This window comes from Acanthochromis polyacanthus, chromosome 23 (assembly GCF_021347895.1).
Source record: "Acanthochromis polyacanthus isolate Apoly-LR-REF ecotype Palm Island chromosome 23, KAUST_Apoly_ChrSc, whole genome shotgun sequence".
Lineage (NCBI taxonomy): Eukaryota > Metazoa > Chordata > Actinopteri > Pomacentridae > Acanthochromis > Acanthochromis polyacanthus.
In genome coordinates this window covers 2,945,443-2,962,118 of record NC_067135.1, presented here as the reverse complement: position 1 = coordinate 2,962,118, position 16,676 = coordinate 2,945,443, and the positions used below count along the sequence as shown (strand labels likewise).

Below are 16,676 nucleotides of genomic sequence, written 5' to 3'. Positions count from 1 at the left end.
AGAGGGCGACACCACTGGTTGCAAAAAGAAGTCAGATTGTATAGAAGTGTATAAGAATATTATCCTACTTCTCCCTTGGTTTTTTACCTCAGTAATCATTTTCTTGATACGTTAATGGTCTCAGCTGTTGATTTGAAGTCTCCTTTAATACAAAATGATGCTAATTTTGTTAATTATGGTCCCAGTTAGAGTAAAATAATAATCAAAAAGAGAATGTTTCAGTACATGTCACTATGCATAATAATTCAGGTTATCCGGCGTGGTTGCTACATCTATCTTTTATACACAGCCTATAAAATTGTGATTGTGATGTACTGAAAATAAACTTTTTCTTTCCATTGAAACGCAAGTAAAAAATGGTATTTTGTCAAACATCATGTGCACTCAACTGGAAAATAAAATCAGTGTTGCATTTGCTAATTCCATTTTATTATTTGCAGCAGCAGATGTCCATACTTGCCCTTTACTCTGTCTTTGTGGTATGTGTGTCAGAAACTGAACACAAATCATGCAGCTTTGCTCCCATTTTATACTTTCTTACCCCCATTTTCATAGATTTGGTCAACCAAAAACAGGCAAACACTTTTTGAACAATCTGAGATTGTAACGCCCCACAGATGACCGTCTGAACTGAAACATCAGAGGTTAGAAGAGTGAAATCACACCACGCCCTCTCACTAAAGGGTCATTTCTACACACTCCCATGCAGTCCAACCTTTTAACCACAGAACCGTCGTCCTGTACAACCTCTTTCTCTACTACATGAGGCAGGAGCACTTTCCCAAAGCCTCCAGCATAACTCAATGCCTGGAGGGGAAAGAACGAGGGAGGAGAGAGAGATCAGAGGGAGGAAGAAGGAAAGACAAACGCTAGAAATCTGGCAAAAGTATCTGCTCTGAAGTAGTTATTTGAAGTCATTAAAAAGTCTAAAATTGGAGTTTAGCGTGTAGAAATGCACTGTGATTTTTATTGCATCCACAACAAGACGTCTTCTGTTAAATACCTTCTCTAGTTTGGACACACTGACCTTCTCAAAGTCCTCTCTGGCTGAAGGGAGATCTGCAGCCAATGAGGGGTCTCCTGTCTGCTTCTCCATCCTCTCTCCTCTCACTACCGTCGTCTTGACAACCTTGCTGACTTTTCGACCCTGGACCGGCTCCACCTCGAACTCCGAAGATGTGGCGGCGCCCAGAGCCAGAGGCTCAGAGAAGGTCAACTGGAGAGAAGAAAACAGCAGGAAGTCAAGACACCAGAATGTTATTATTCTGAATCATGTACTTTTGTGTCTCATGTAATGCTGTCACTGGGTCAGAATTTCATCAAATAGCTGTAAAACCAATCCATTCAGCCTCAACTATACTTACTTTTTAGATCATCAAACATCAAAAACTAAGATGATAAACAATGAGAATGTTCGTCTGCATACGTTAGCATTTAATTTATTATCATTATAGGAGGAAAAAAGCTCTTATGTGTTGTCAGTTTTCTGGGCCAATACTAAGCCCATATAAAATAGTGACTGGGGAATTGTTTTGATGCAACATCTGCATGCAGGGAGCTGTCATTAGGGTAGCTAATTCACTTAAAGAACCAAGCAAGGCTGCCTTATTCTGCAGTCTAAAACTTTCCATTATCAGTGTGGTAGGTGGGTGCTTGCACGCTGTTGTTTCTCAAACCTAAGAGGACTCTAAAAATGGAAAGGGAGGAGAAAGTTCTGTAAAATGTGTGGCAGAAACGCCAGATTTATACCCAAATTCTACATCCAGTGAGTCAGACTAGGTGATAGGAATCTTAGAAATCTCAGAGGGGACTTTATATTTGGTGTTCTGGCAACAGATTTCCATTTTCTAAGCTTCAAACTCTCATTTCAGAATATCTCAGAGCTACACCAAGCAGCATAGTTCTGACTAACAAACTACGTTAAAGATGACACTGACCTCTTTCTGATCTCCGTCACTGTGAAGCACAGTCCTCTTCACCACTCTGGAGACAGAATCTCCCTCCTCTATCTGCACCGTCTCCTGGTGGGAGCCCTCAATGGTCACTTCCTGTGTCTCCATACCGTCCGGAGAAACGTATTTACGGATCACCTTCCGTGTGATCTGGTGGAAAGGAAAGCAAGACAGCAGCATCATATTAAACACATTTCATCAGTAAAAGTGATTTTTAGGTTAAATTCAGTTGGATTTACGTGGCACAAATTCACCACTTAAGTCACTGAAGGGCTCTTCACATAGATCAAGAGAGAAAACCAAGAAATCCACATGATTCCTTACATTTTTTTAGCAAAAGTGGGAAGAAAATCCTCCCTTTTAAGAGAAGAAACCTCCAGGAGAACCAGGCTTAGGGAAGGCAGCCGTCTGCCTCAACCGGTTAGGGCGAGGTCAGTGTTTTTAGTGTAATATTTGGATGTTTTGATGCTGTAGAAACCTGAACGCTCCTTACTTTTTTAACTACCATGTTGCCGTGCTCATCTGTGTACTTCTCCTCTGTGACTGTCTGGGGTGGGATGTCTGGAAGGTTGTCTGCCTGCAAAAACACAAAACATGGTGCTGTCAGTTCTCACCTTCAGCAGTATGTGGCTTCCAGCAAAGAAAACGCTTCAAGAAGTATAAGAAACACCAACTAATCCAGAGTGCATTTTAAAGCCCCGCGAATATAGAATCTTTAAAACACTGAAAAAACCGACATGATTAAAGTGACGACTGGTACTACTGGGGACACCGAAGACTTGCTTAACACACAAAAAACGACAGATGTGACAAAATTAATGGTGAGTGTGCAGAAAAAAAATGAACAACAAAAGAAAATGCGGATTAGAGGTCATATTCTCAGAAATGTTACTTTCTGCATCACAAGAAGCGCAATTTGTGCTAAGTGAATGCAGTAAGTAGGAGGAGGCTCTGTAGCAGAATCTAGGAAGTCAAGTTCAGCGTATAAAACCCCCAAACCACACAGGAGCTCTAAAACTCTACCAGCCACTAACCCTCCGTCTCTCCACAGTGCACAAATGCTGCATCATGCTTGTTTACCTGAATGATTACTCTGCGTCGGACCACCCTGGTGGTCAGCACCTCCTCCTCTGAGCTATCAGAGGACAGCATCCCTAGCTCCTCTGCTATCTCCTGGGAGACAGCACACAACCAGCATGGTCAACAGGTCTGTACAGCGTTACGGTCAGCACATTCCTGCAGGCAGCAGCTGGCCTTTCTTTTCTCTTAACCTCACTTTTATGTCGGCTTGCCAAAAGGGTGAATCAGGGGATTCAAATTAAATAGTCTAATTGTATATTTCAGTAATGTGAGATGAAGAGAAGGCACAATGTAAAATAAAAAAATAAAAAAATCAACTGAAACAAACATGCAAGGAAGACAACCAGTGTGTGAAGTATGGAGGGTTTGAATGGAAGATGTAAAACGCCAAAAAAATATAGTGAAATACAATGGAAGTCATATGTTTTATAGTTTTTCTATCATAATTCGAATAAATATAGCAACATTTTCTGGCTTTGAAGACTTATTTAAATGCTTCTTATTGTGGTTTCCATGTTCTCAGAAATTATGCTAATTAGGTACTTTATATACACCCCCTGTCAAAAGTATTGAGACGCTTTCTCATTCAAATACATGAGAATGTGTCTCAATACTTTTGACAGGGGGTGTAAGTCTAAAGTTATTTGGCACGTTGAAACAAAAGCTGTGGAGTACCATAGAAAGTATCACTAATTAACTGATTTTGGGGTTGCAAATGCTCACATATTTGTACATTTCTGCAAACTTTGCAGTGTTGTAAAAACTTTAAATAATGCATTTAAAAGTTGTGAGTGTGCAACTCCTCTATATGAAATCTTCTACACATTATTACGTTTAAATCCAACATTTATAAACAAAGTCATTTCAAAAACATTAGACCTTGTCTAACAGAAAATAGCCTTTTTTAAATAAAAAAAAAAAAAACACCCAATAACTGAATTTGGTATGGAAATTTGCTAGCTGGCCACTATTCTTCAAATATATCACCGTATATATGTTTCTTATCTTTTGGAACATTCCTAGTTTGAGAACAGCACACGAGTACATGTACTGTTAAATACCATTGTTGTGTTGTAAAAACCTTTATATCATAAATAACTGTGTGGTGTTAATATGCAAAATGCTGTTTCTCACACTGATGGGAACAACAAGCAGAAAACAAAAAGGTGCAAACGGGTGCAGATGTAACAAAAAATGTTAGAGAATCCATTACAGTAGCTCATAAATGTCACCAACAATTCAGATAAAGTAACTGCAAATACTAGGGATGTCCCGAGCCCGACCCTACGATCGGGATCTGGGCTGATTCCAGGAACTTTTAACTGATTAGTATCAGCATTAAGTCATGCCTGATTTTTTGTTTACATCCATTTGTTGCATAAATGCTTGAAAAAAATAACTATTGGACCTTCTACTGAGAATTTTTCACACCATCCTAGGGAAGTATTTAACCCTATGTGCTGTCTAGAGGGCAGTAAGTCTTTTTCACTGTGCTCCTTTGCAAGCTCAATTCCTTCAATGCTCTCTGCTTACAAACATGGAAGTATCTGTATCCATGGGTAGCTACAGTAAGCTGGGATGTGGTACTACATTTAGTCTGCAATGCTTAAAGAGCGTACTGTCTATGAAAACAATATACAGATATGATTCAGATTGGATCGTGAGCAAAAACAAAAAACACTTGATCAGGACATCCCTAGCAAATATATCACAGCACCAATGTGAAAGGGTTTGTCAGTTAGGAAATTTTGGATATTTTCTCGAAACTTGAGGCAGACATGCACACAAAAGCACTTGTCAGTCTCATTTAGTCCATAAAGTGCAAACACTGGGTTTAATCTCCTCAGTCTTGAATGCAGCAATCAGCCCGGACCAGGTAAAACACCAGCCAATGCAGCACTGTGCTCATGCTCAACTTCTTACCCTTCCAAAGAAGTCGTCATCATCACAATACCCTGCCTGATCTCTGGAAGGAAGCTCCTCACATATGGGGAGACCACCCTTCATTTGATAGCCCCGTGAAGCATCGGAATCATAGGCAAATTCACTGAGACTTTCACTGCCAGAAGAGAAGCGCTTGTCGTCTTCGACTCGAAGGAAAGGTTGGCCAGAGTACTGGGGGCTCCCTTTTAGGAAGCCGATATCAGGAGTACTGCCAGGTATTGGGGAAGGGGGCTCAGAGATGTGATAGGTAATCTCATGTCCCAGTTTCAGGTCCTCTGGTTCAGAAAAGTCAGAGAAGACTTGTCTGCAGTCATAGAATTCTGTATCTGAATCAGAGTGTTGAGTGGACTCAGAGGCCTCACTGCGTTTCCTTAGCTTTGATTCATCTGATTCAAATTCTGAGACTGTTTGCTCAAATTCTGAAAGGACTCTCTTGAAGTCTGGGGAGAACTCAAAATCTTCAGCAGTTTCCGACACTCTCTTAGTGGTAGCTTGAGCCTGGGCTGAGACGGACTCACTGAACACTGGAGACACTGGGCTCAAATCACTGGTGGAAGCTTGGCTACACTCAGAAACTCTCAGGGTCTGATGTCCTGAAAACACTGCCTCGTAATCTGGTGGCACCAAAAACTGAGTTGACATGGGTGAAAAAAGCTCACTGGATTGTGCTTCTTTTGGTGACAACTCACTGTCTGAGATTACACATGACGTCCTCTCATGTGTGGGTAGAAATGGAGTAACACTTCTGTGGGTTGTGTATGGGTTCTGATCAGGTAGCTGTAGGGGAACCAAAGTCTTTTTCTTGACTCTTATTTTGCTTTCATCTTGTGCTGCTGTTGAAGCAGACAACAGTTTTCTTTGCATCTCATCGTCTGTTTGAAAGTGTGTTTCCTCTGGTGTCTCAGGAGTAGCCTGGAAGTGAAATGTCAACATGATCTGGGTAAGTTAACTATAAATCAGTGCAAAAGTTGGTGTGCACCTTTAAAGCGATCATTTCACCAGGTTAGCATTACAGTGCAGTGAAAGATATTTTCGCATCCAGGCAACATCTCCTTAACAATATTTGGGTAGCCAAACCATGCAGCTCTAATAGCATTGCAAGATCAATCAGAGGAATCAAAACTAAGAGATTAGTAACATCTAAATACAGTATTTAAACTTTCCACACACAACCCAAGCAACAATAGGCTTCATTTTAGCATTAGTTCATCGGGACATGTCAGAGAGTGAGTCTTTGGCGGGTTGTCATGCTCTCAGTCTTACCCTTTGAGAGGCTGTCTTGCTTTTTACTTCTCCAGCACTAATGTTCTTCTCTTCTGACGTCACAGACAAGTCCTCCTCACCAACAGTACTTTGGACAGCTGAAAAACTTTCAGCCTCTGATCTGTATTGAATCCATTCTTTGTATGACACAATGTCTGATTGTGATTCTTTCACTTTTTGCTGGTCAGGACCATAAAGCCCTTTCTCACTAGTCTGAATTAGCATCGGTGATACAGCCATTGGCCAGTTGGAGACAAACCTGTCGGTGCTGTCGCAACAAAATTCCTTCTCTGATTCAACACTTTCAGGACTCAGAGGTCTTGGGCTATCATCAATCCAGCAATCAATAGGTAGAGCTATAAACTCAGAGTCTGACGATAAAGACACTGGTGAAGATGATCTGTCAATGGGGGTGGCATCCATGAAATAAGAAGACAAGATCCTCATGAACTCAGGTACTGGGGAGTCAGGCAACAGTTGTCTGAACTCATTGGCAGACGATATGGATTCAGGTGAGGATGGTCTGTTCGTATCAGCAGCTCTCCATGATAAAACCAGAAGCTCACACTCTGAATCTGAGTCCAGTAATTCAGGCGATGATGATCCAGGTATAGTGGTGTACTCCTCCGATGATACTGCAAACTGAGGGATGGGAGAGTCTGGAGACAGTGACCTGTTCTCGTCGAACTCAGGCATTGATTCTGGGGAGGAAGCTCTTTTGTCAGCCATGCGCATGGCTGATTCAGTAGACATGGGTCTGTATTCAGGCAGCGACTCAGATGATAACGGCCTGTATTTCACATTCTGACCCTCAGACAGTACAGACTCTGGAGATGATGGTCTGCATTCTTCAAGGTCAAACTCCAAATGCCATGGCATATATTCTATATCTGATGCTGAAGTTTCAGGTGAAGATGATGTTGATCTCAGGAATTTTACACATTCTGGTAATGCCACTCTAAATTCTGGTAAAGGGGAATCTGGTGACAGCGGTCTGAACTCATTAACTGATATTACAGATTCTGGTGAGGACGCTCTCGTTTGTACCACCATAAATGAATTAGGGGACATGGGTCTGTAGTCTATCAAGGATTCTGGTGAATAGCATAGATAATCATCCTCTATGTCAGATATAACCACCCAATCATCATCAGACTCTATTTGTGCTTCAGGACCAGGTATTTCAAATGTGTATTTTGTCTGTCTGTATGGAGCTGCTCCTGAAGACAAACTGTGTTCAAGTATTGGTGGAGGTGACTGTGAAATGGGTTTGTCAGATATGACTTGTACATTTTCTGTATCTGTCATAGTGAATTGGCGTGTCACCTCTGAATGTTGTACTTTGGCAGTGGCATCTTCCTTGTTCTTATCTTTTACTGCATTATCCTGTTCAGTCTCTGGTTCTTTCCTCTCATATTCTATTGTACTGCTAATAAATTGCACAAATCCTGTTTTACTGCTGAAGGTTTCTCCTGCATACTGAGAATCATTTACTTGAGAAATCAGTTTCCATAGCTCAGCATCATAAACAAGATTATATTCAGCGATCATAATGGCCGATTCCTCAGATGAGCCTGGCTCTGTTGATGATAAAACCGTACTATCAGTGGTTGTTTTGAATTCCAGTATTTCTTTCATATCTGATTCAATAGATTCTGGTGAAGTAGATCTCTCCTCTGGACAAAACGGAATGGAAGTTTGCGATAAATCATCAGAATCTGAAAATTCAGTAGGTGATATGTTTCTTAGAGTCACAACATTTTCCACCAAAGTCTTTGTAAAATCTGGTATTGGGGACTCAGGTTCATCATTTGATCTTTCTGATTGAGGAGACAGCGATCTCTTGTCAGTGACATCTACGTCAAATGACGGAGAAAATGCCAAATCATCTTCCACATCTGACAGTTCAGGGGACGACGTCCCATAATGTGTGCCTGCTGGTGCAGCATCAAGAACATTTCGAGTATACCAAGGAAGAGGTGAGTCTGGAGACAACCTCTTGTGTTCATCAAGTGACTGAGTAGATTCTGGAGAATCTGACCTAATGTTTTCAAGTATCATCAATTCCACCGGTGACATGGGTTTGTATTCTGGTATGGACTCAGCTGAGAGCGGCCTCTCTTGTATGTCTGACTCAATTGATTCAGGAGAATCTGGTCTATCGTCATCACCAAACCTCATGGACATCAAAACCTCACTCAAAGCATACTCAATGTCTGATTCAATAGATTCAGGAGAGGGAGATCGATACCCAGCATTTACAATAACACGTTCTGGCACTGCTGGTCTGTATTCAGGTATGGGTGAGTCTGGTGGCAGAGCCTGGTATTCATCTAAAGATGTTTCTGATCCAGGTGAAGAGTATCTCTTGTCATAAACTAGTGATCCTAAGCTTATTACGAAGTATTCAACATCTGAACATGCTGACTCTGGGGACGTTGACCTATATCCAACAATACTTTCAGGTAATTCAAACACTGGTTGAACAAAGTCAGGCAGAGGTGACTCAGGAGACAGTCTGATTGATGCAAGCGATTCAGGAGAAGAAGGTCTGCTTTCCAAGAAGGTTGGGTAAGCTAAGTCCATTTCCAAATCTGAAGATACTGAGTCAGGGGATGTGGTCCTTAAGGTCATGTGAGATATAGTGGACTCATGTAGTGCAAACTGAGGAATGGGCGAGTCTGGTGAAAGATGTCTAAATTCATCTTTGGATGGAATTGAATCAGGAGATTCTGCTCTGTCCTCAAAAAGCCACGGGATCCACAAATCTGCCTCTAAGTCTTCATTGGAATAGATTAATTCAGGTGATGTAGATATGCATCTTAAATCTAACATCGTGGGTGCTTTCATAGTGTACTGAGGGAGTGGAGAGTCAGGAGACAAACATCTTAGATCAGAGTCAGATGCCCACGATTGATGGGATTCTGCTCTTTCCTCAATATCAAATATGTGTGAAATCAAAGGAGCATATTCTATTTCTGAAGTCTCTGAATCTGGTGATGATAACCTGGAAGCACTGAACTCAACATATGGCCCCTGTAGAGCCTGTCTGAAGTCTGGGATAGGAGAATCAGGGGAAAGTCTTGTGCATTTACTGACAGATGTCAAGGACTCAGGAGATGAAGGGCGGCCTTCTGTAACCAGGAGGCAGGGTAATTCCATTTCCAGATCTGAAAACGCTGATTCACGGGAAGAGGACCTCGAGCTCATATGTGATATGACGGACTCATGCAGTGCCTGTGCAAAATGAGGAATGGGGGAGTCTGGCGAAAGAGGTCTAAGTTGATCTTTAGATTCCACTGAATCAGGAGATTCTGCTCTGTCCTCGAAAAGCCAAGGGATACTCAAATCTGCCTCTAAGTCTTCATCTGAATAAATTGATTCCGGTGATGTAGATCTGTACCTTACATCGAACATAGTAGGTGCATTCATCGTGTACTCAGGAAGTGGGGAGTCAGGAGACAAACATCTAAGATCAGAGTCGGACGCTCCTGATTGACGGGATTCTGCTCTGTCCTCAATATCAAATATTTGTGAAATCAAGGGAGCATATTCAATTTCTGAAGCCTCTGATTGAGGTGAAGAGGACCTTGAGGTCAAATGTGATATGAAGGACTCTTGCAGGGCCTGTGTAAACTGAGGAATGGGTGAGTCTGGTGAAAGAAGTCGGAATGTTTCTTTGGATTCCATTGAATCAGGAGATTCTGCTCTGTCCTCAAAAAGCCAAGGGATACACAAATCTGTTTCTAAGTCTTCGTCTGAAAATACTGATTGAGGCGATGTACATCTGTATCTTACATCTAAAACAGCAGATGCATTCATAGTGTACTCAGGAAGTGGAGAGTCAGGAGACAAACATCTAAGATCAGAGTCAGACGCCCCTGATTGACGGGATTCTGTTCTTTCCTCAAAATAAAATATCTGTGAAATCAAAGGTGCATATTCTATATCTGAAAACTCTGAATCAGGTGTCGATAACCTGGAAGCACTCAACTCAACGCAAGTCTCCAGGAGAGGCTGTCTGAAGTCGGGTACAGGGGAATCTGGAGAAAGTTTGTACTGACTAAAGGACGTTAATGACTCAGGAGATGAAGGGCGGTCTTCTGTGAAGATTGGGGAAGACAATTCTATTTCCAAGTCTGACAACCCTGATTCTGGTGAAGAGGACCTTAAAGTTACAAGTGACATGGAGGGCCCTCGTAGTGCTTGAGTGAACTGAGGAATGGGGGAATCTGATGAAAGAGGTCTAAATTCATGTTTGAATCCATCTGAATCAGGAGATTCTGCTCTCCGCTCAAAAAGCCAAGGCATACACAAATCTGTATCTAAATCCTCATCTGAATATACTGATTCAGGTGATGTGGATCTATGTGTTACTGTCAGCCTGCCAGGTTCAATATGCTTGTACTGGGGTATTGGCGAGTCTGGAGACAAATTTTGGTATTCATCTAGAGAGCAGACTGACTGTGGAGAAAGTGGTCTCTCTTCAGCTTCAAACAACTGAGAAATTAATGGAGCAAATTCCACATCTGATGCAACTGATTCAGGGGATGATGACCTGTAACCACTGGCAGTAATATAAGAAACTGGAAAAGATAGTCTCAACTCAGGTATGGGAGAATCAGGTGAGAATCTTTTGTATGCACTGGCTGAAGCTAAAGACTCAGGCGATGAAGGTCGGTCCTCGAACAACATCATCACACATTTTATATCAACATCTAAATCCGATGACACTGACTCTGGTGAACAGGACCTGTGTTCCATGTATGTGTTTATGGACTCTTGTAGCACATGTCTGAACTCTGGAATCGGAGAATCTGGTGAAAGTGCTCTGAATTCATTTACAGAGCCGTTTGATTCAGGAGAGGACGATCTGAAATTTGACATTAACATTAGTGATGCAGGTGAGTAAGATCTATAGTCTGATTCAGAATCAGGTGACCAAGGTCTCTCTTCAACCTCTGGTTCTGATGACTTTGGAGTAACTTGTCTATCTTCAGTATCAGGTGGGGAATAAATCAAAGGTAAATATTTAACATCTGATGTAGCTGATTTGGGAACAGCTGATTTAAACTCAACAAATGATGGGAAACGCTCAACTGTTCTTGCTATGAATTGAGGAACAGGTGAATCCGGTGACAGGGCCCAGTGGTCATCTCCATCTCTGGGTAATGAATCGAGTGATTGAGGTCGCTGCTCATCTGACGCTGATGCAAATAATCCGTCTTCATATTCTATATCAGAAATACTAACTGACTCAGGGGAAGTGGATCTGCATGTAGCAGTCAAAACATTTGGAAGGTGAAGTGCCAACTGTCCGAATTCTAGTATGGGTGAATCAGGCGAAAGTGCCCTGAACTCATTTTCAGAATCAGATGTGAAAGATCTTCCTTCCACCTCAATAAATGGCATGTCCAAAGCTTCCAGTTCAGTGTCTGACATGAGAGATGTAGAAGATGATGGCCTGCTCTCTGAAACTAACACAGCTGGTTGTACATTTTGGATAAACTGTGGTAGAGGAGAGTCTGAAGATAGAGCTCTAAACTCGTTAATGGATGTTGTTGAATCAGGAGAGGATGTCCTTATTTCTCTCAATAACATCAGGGAGTCGGGTGACATAGGTCTGTATTCCATCAGTGATTCTGGTGAAAGCGGTCTCATTTCAGTTTCTGATGTCACTGAATAAGTATAATCTGGTTGATCTTGAATGCAGGATTTTGTGTTGATAAAGCCTGATGACTCTTCAAGATATGAATCAAGTGGAACAATTTCAGAACTTGTGTCAAACACTTCATCCTTGCTCACTTCTCCTACATAATGAGGGTCATATAGCTGGCATATCAGCTGCTTTGCTCTAAATTTTGCACCATCTGCTAATTGCTTTGATTCAGGCATGAAAACAACAGATTCAGGAGAGTCTGCTCTCTGTTCTGTGAAAAACACTGAAGTTGAAAAGCCATATTCAACATCTGAAAACACGGACTCTGGTGAGGAGGATCTGTACTCAAAGACACCTGTAACTGATTCAGGTACAGCAGGTTTGAAGTCTGGTAAGGGTGAGTCAGGTGATAGTGCTCTGTTTTCATCTAGAGATATTACTGAACTAGGTGATGAAGGTCTGCTTTCATTGAAAAGTCCAACAATACAAAGGTCTGATTCTTCATTGGACACAGATGATTCTGGTGAATATGGCCGAGATTGTGAAATGTTAATGAAGTCACTGGAAAAATGGGGAACTGGGGAATCTGGACACAAGTCTTTCAAAGAGTCTGGAGAATGAGACCTGAGAGCAGATGATAATGCAATCTCCCCAGGTGATAAAGGCCTGTATTCTGACTCAGAGTCTGGGGACAATGGTCTTTCTTCTCCCTCTACATCTGGACTGTCCACCTTCACACTATCCTTGGACTTCCTGTCTTTTGTATCCGAATCTGCCAGAACATACTCAATTCGTGTTCCAGCATATTCAAAAACCCCTGTTTTACTGCAGAATGTCTCCCCAACATAGTGAGGATCATGTATTTGAGAAATGAGCTTCCAAAGTTCAACATCATAAACAAGCCTATGGACTGGCACCCTAATTGCCTTCAGATGTTCACTACTACCACCCAACTGTCTCTTGGTGGTCTCCGATACTTGAGATTCTGGTGAGTCAGCTCTCTCTTCAGAAATACTTAAGTCACTTGACTGCGCATATTCAACATCTGAAATCACTGACTCAGGAGATGATGATCTATGTGGAATAACAGAAGCTGATGCAGTAATCCATGTTTGGAATTCAGGTATCGGTGAATCAACTCTGTAGTCATCTCCAGAAGCTATAGAATCAGGTGACCATGGTCTCACTTCAGAGTACACTGACGCAGCCCCATATTCAATATCTGAGCAAACTGAACCTTGTGATGAGGATCTTTCCAGTGTGGACAAAACTGAAAATTCTGGTAAAACCTGTCCAAAGTCTGGAATGGGTGACTCAGGTGAAAGTGACCTGTTTTCATTGATGGAATTTGCAGATGGTGGTCTGTTCTCACTGAATAATGATACCAAAGAGTCAAAGCCATATTCTACCTCTGAGTCAACTGAATCAAATGATGAGGACCACTCCTGTTTAGCATTTACAACAGGTTCTGGTAAAGACTGTCCAAACTGGGGAACAGGTGAATCGGGTGATAGTTCCCTGTAGATGTTTAAAGATGATATTGAATCAGGAGATGGTGGTCTGACATCAAAAAGCAGTGAAATGTGTAAATCAGTCTCCAGTTCCAGATCTGACAATAGTGACTCTGTTGACACTGATTTATTAAAAACTTTAGAGGGTTCACAGAAATAGGAACTGTACTGAGGAACAGGGGAATCTGGTGTTAAAGCTCGCTGACTTTCTACAGACCTCCCTGAGAGGGAGGAATCTGGTCTAAGTTGGTCCAGCAGCATTAGTGATTCTGGTGACATTGGTCTATATTCTGCTTCGGAATCAAGTGAAAGTGATCTTTGGTACATTTGTGATTGCAAAGCAGCAGATTTGTCTTCAACTGTCTCCTCTGAATTTGCCAGATAAGATTCTGTCCCTGTTCCATTTAACTGAAAATTTCCTATTTTACCCATGAAGGTTTCTCCTACATACTGTGGGTCGTGAATTTGAGAGATGAGCTTCCAAACTTCTCCATCATAAACTAAAGTGTAGCCAGAATGTTGTGGTAAAGATAAAGGTAATTGATGCTCAAGTCTGACAGCTGAAGACTCTCCAATTATTTCCTGATCTATAGGGACATGTGTGGATGATGCCAGTGATAATTTTTGATCCTCAGATCCTGTTTCAGGTGACAAAGGAGGTGACAACGTTTGATCAAATGCTTGTGTTTCTTCATGTGTTTGAGCTATAAAGTCTGATGATTCTTCAGGATATTTTGTGATAGTCTGCAAACCAGTTTTGACTACTTTCTTAGACTTTTTCTTTTAATACTTTCAGTCTTCTGTCTTACAGAATTGTCTTTTTTCACCACTGATTTTCCTTCAGTTTCCTCTACAGATTTTGTTGAAATACAGGTTAAATTTCTTTCTCCTGTTTTCTCTACATCAACAGCTACATGTGTTGTTGTTTCAAACTTTTCAACACCTGCTTCCTCGACAACAACTGTAGCTTGTGTTGGTTCATTTATCAACTCTTTGTGTGAAAGTAGGTCTGTTTCAGGACTTCGCAATGGTCCATAATCACTTACAGAACCACCAGAGTCAGGAGATAATGGCCTATTCTCAAAATATGATAGCAGCGGCATGGCCTCATACTCTGTATCTGATAGCACAGACTCTGGTGATGATGAGTGGTAAATGAAACTAACAGGATGATGCACCGATGACACATATTGTGGTATGGGAGAATCTGGGGACAGACGCTCATTTAATGTTTCTGACTCAGGAGAGGATGTTCTAATGTCCAACATCACCGACTGTGGTGACATCGGTCTGTAATCGGACACTGAGTCTGCAGAAAGTGGTCTATCCTCAATGTCAGATGGAGAAATAATAACCCAGCCATCATCATTCTCAGATTCTACTTCCACTGGTGATGGTGGTTTGCTTTCTGTGTCAAATACTGGAGAGTTTGGTCTGTAATCAGCAGGTTGAGTAACACTGACCATCTCTGCAGATTCAATGTATTTAGGGAATGATTCTTTATGTTCACTTACAGATAAAATTGATTCATCTCCAGATGCAATTGAAGCAGGTGATGAAGGTCTGTCTTCATGATTAAATGGACACACAGAATCATATTCTACATCTGAGCACACTGACTCGGGAGAACTGGATCTTTCTCCTACTGTTAAGATCGCCGAGTCAGGCCAGTTGTGAATGAATTCTGGTATGGGTGAATCAGGTGACAGTGCTTTATATTCATCCACAGATCCTACAGATTGAGGAGATGAAGGCCTGTCTTCACAAACCATTGATAAAAGCGCTACTTCAAAATCCACATCTGTTGATGCCGATTCAGGCGATGACGTTCTGTATTCAAAAGTTGTCAAAGGATCCAAGAAGGGTTGCGTAAATTCTGGGACAGGAGAGTCTGGTGGACACCATGCAGTGGTGGATCCTGCAGATTCAGGGGACCATGATCGTATCTCATGAAAGTCAGGAGACATGTGCCCAGAAGATGTAAAAAGCCAGTGAACTGATTCTATAATGACAGACTCAGGTGATGATGCTCTGTCTTCTATGTCAAAAGTTAATGACTGAGGTGAGATGGATCTATCGCCACTATAGTCACTGCCTGGTGACAATGGTCTTCCAAATGGTCTTCTGTTTGAAACCATTGGTGTTAATGGCCTTTCCTCTGCTTCTGATTTTAACAGCAAAGGAGAGCCTCTTATCGCACTTAGCAATGGGAGTTTCTGGTAAGACACCCCAACATCACTGGGTTCCCACGGAAAAACAGGTGGTGGAAGAGGGGACAAGGGCCTAAACTGAGGTACTGGGGAATCAGCTGCAAGGAAATGGAGCTCATTTGCTGACAACACTGAATCAGGTGACGAGGCCCGACTCTCTGTTAGTAATACTGCTGCATCAGTAGCACATTCAGGTGAGGATGATCGATCCTGAACTGAGCTTTCAAGGTCACAAATGATTTCAGATACTGATTCAGCTGAACAGACGAGATACTCAGGCGCTTCAAATTCAGCAACTGGAACAATGTTGTCCTCAGTACTGGGTACAACTGACAGAGCATCATCTACTGAATGAACAACTACCCTCTCAAAAGCTGAGCCAGGGGAAACCTGAATGACGGCTGCAGAGGTCATAAATTCTGGGTTTTGAGACATTAAATCTGGAATTTCATGACTCATATCAGAAGGATCTGTCACTGTCTGAGTGGATTTGACATCAAAATCACCTGAAATTGAGCCCTGGCAAACATCAACCTCACCCACAGAGTCAAAAACACCTTGATCTGCCTTTATGTAGCTAGCAGCTCCCTGAACCTCATCTTTCCTCACTTCTTGAATTGTGACATCGAGAGATGAAGTCATAGGCAAGACAGACACATCCTCACTATCAGAATCCACCTGATCAGCATCATATCCGTACAGGACTTTATAAAGGCGACAGGAAACTTCATCTATGTGTTTTGTCTCCATTTGTTTGGCCGGTGTACATTCTGTCATCCCACTGACAGGACCAGAAGGAGGCAGAAGCACTTCTTCACTTTTTCCTTTTATAGATACCTCATCAGCTTCTGTAAGCTCCATAGACAGTTTCCTGAAGTCTTGCTCAGCTTGCTCACCCTCAGTCAGGCTATCTCCAAAATCAGTCACAGACAACGGTCGACTTTCGCATACACCCGTTCGAGACACATTGGATGTGTCTCTCCAAGGAAACGGGGATAAATAATGAGTGCTGTGTTCAGGAGGGGTGGTTTGTAGACACTCCAAGCTCCAATCCTCT

General features: G+C 42.0%; 2 protein-coding genes across 7 annotated transcripts in view; both read right to left on the bottom strand.

The window, feature by feature from the left end:
* Nucleotides 1–16,676, bottom strand: part of ank2b (ankyrin 2b, neuronal) — a 112,888-nt gene that overhangs the window by 4,397 nt on the left and 91,815 nt on the right. For all 5 annotated transcript variants that reach the window (XM_051943850.1, XM_051943852.1, XM_051943853.1 and 2 more), the window contains 3 exons: nt 2,446–2,529; nt 1,938–2,102; nt 1,028–1,216 (listed from right to left, as the gene is read on the bottom strand). In XM_051943850.1, coding sequence (XP_051799810.1) covers nt 1,028–1,216; nt 1,938–2,102; nt 2,446–2,529 — 438 coding nt within the window. The remainder of the gene's footprint in view (nt 1–1,027; nt 1,217–1,937; nt 2,103–2,445; nt 2,530–16,676) is intronic.
* LOC127532322 (uncharacterized) lies at nt 2,993–16,491 on the bottom strand. Of its 2 annotated transcripts, XM_051943854.1 has the most exons (2): nt 6,240–16,491; nt 2,993–5,888 (listed from the first exon to the last, which is right to left on the bottom strand). In XM_051943854.1, exons 1-2 carry the CDS (start codon nt 13,839–13,841, stop codon nt 4,944–4,946), a joined length of 8,547 nt encoding a protein of 2,848 aa, XP_051799814.1. In that variant the 5' UTR covers nt 13,842–16,491; the 3' UTR covers nt 2,993–4,943. The 2 variants fall into 2 exon arrangements, with proteins under 2 accessions (XP_051799814.1, XP_051799816.1); XM_051943856.1 differs by having other exon boundaries at nt 2,993–6,358.

Excerpts from the sequence above, each read along its gene's own strand:
- LOC127532322 (XM_051943854.1), bottom strand. The coding sequence starts at position 13,841 with ATGGGTAAAATAGGAAATTTTCAGTTAAATGGAACAGGGACAGAATCT. Across the intron at positions 5,889-6,239 it reads GCAAGACAGCCTCTCAAAGG|GCTACTCCTGAGACACCAGA; the intron begins GTAAGACTGAGA and ends TTTCACTTCCAG.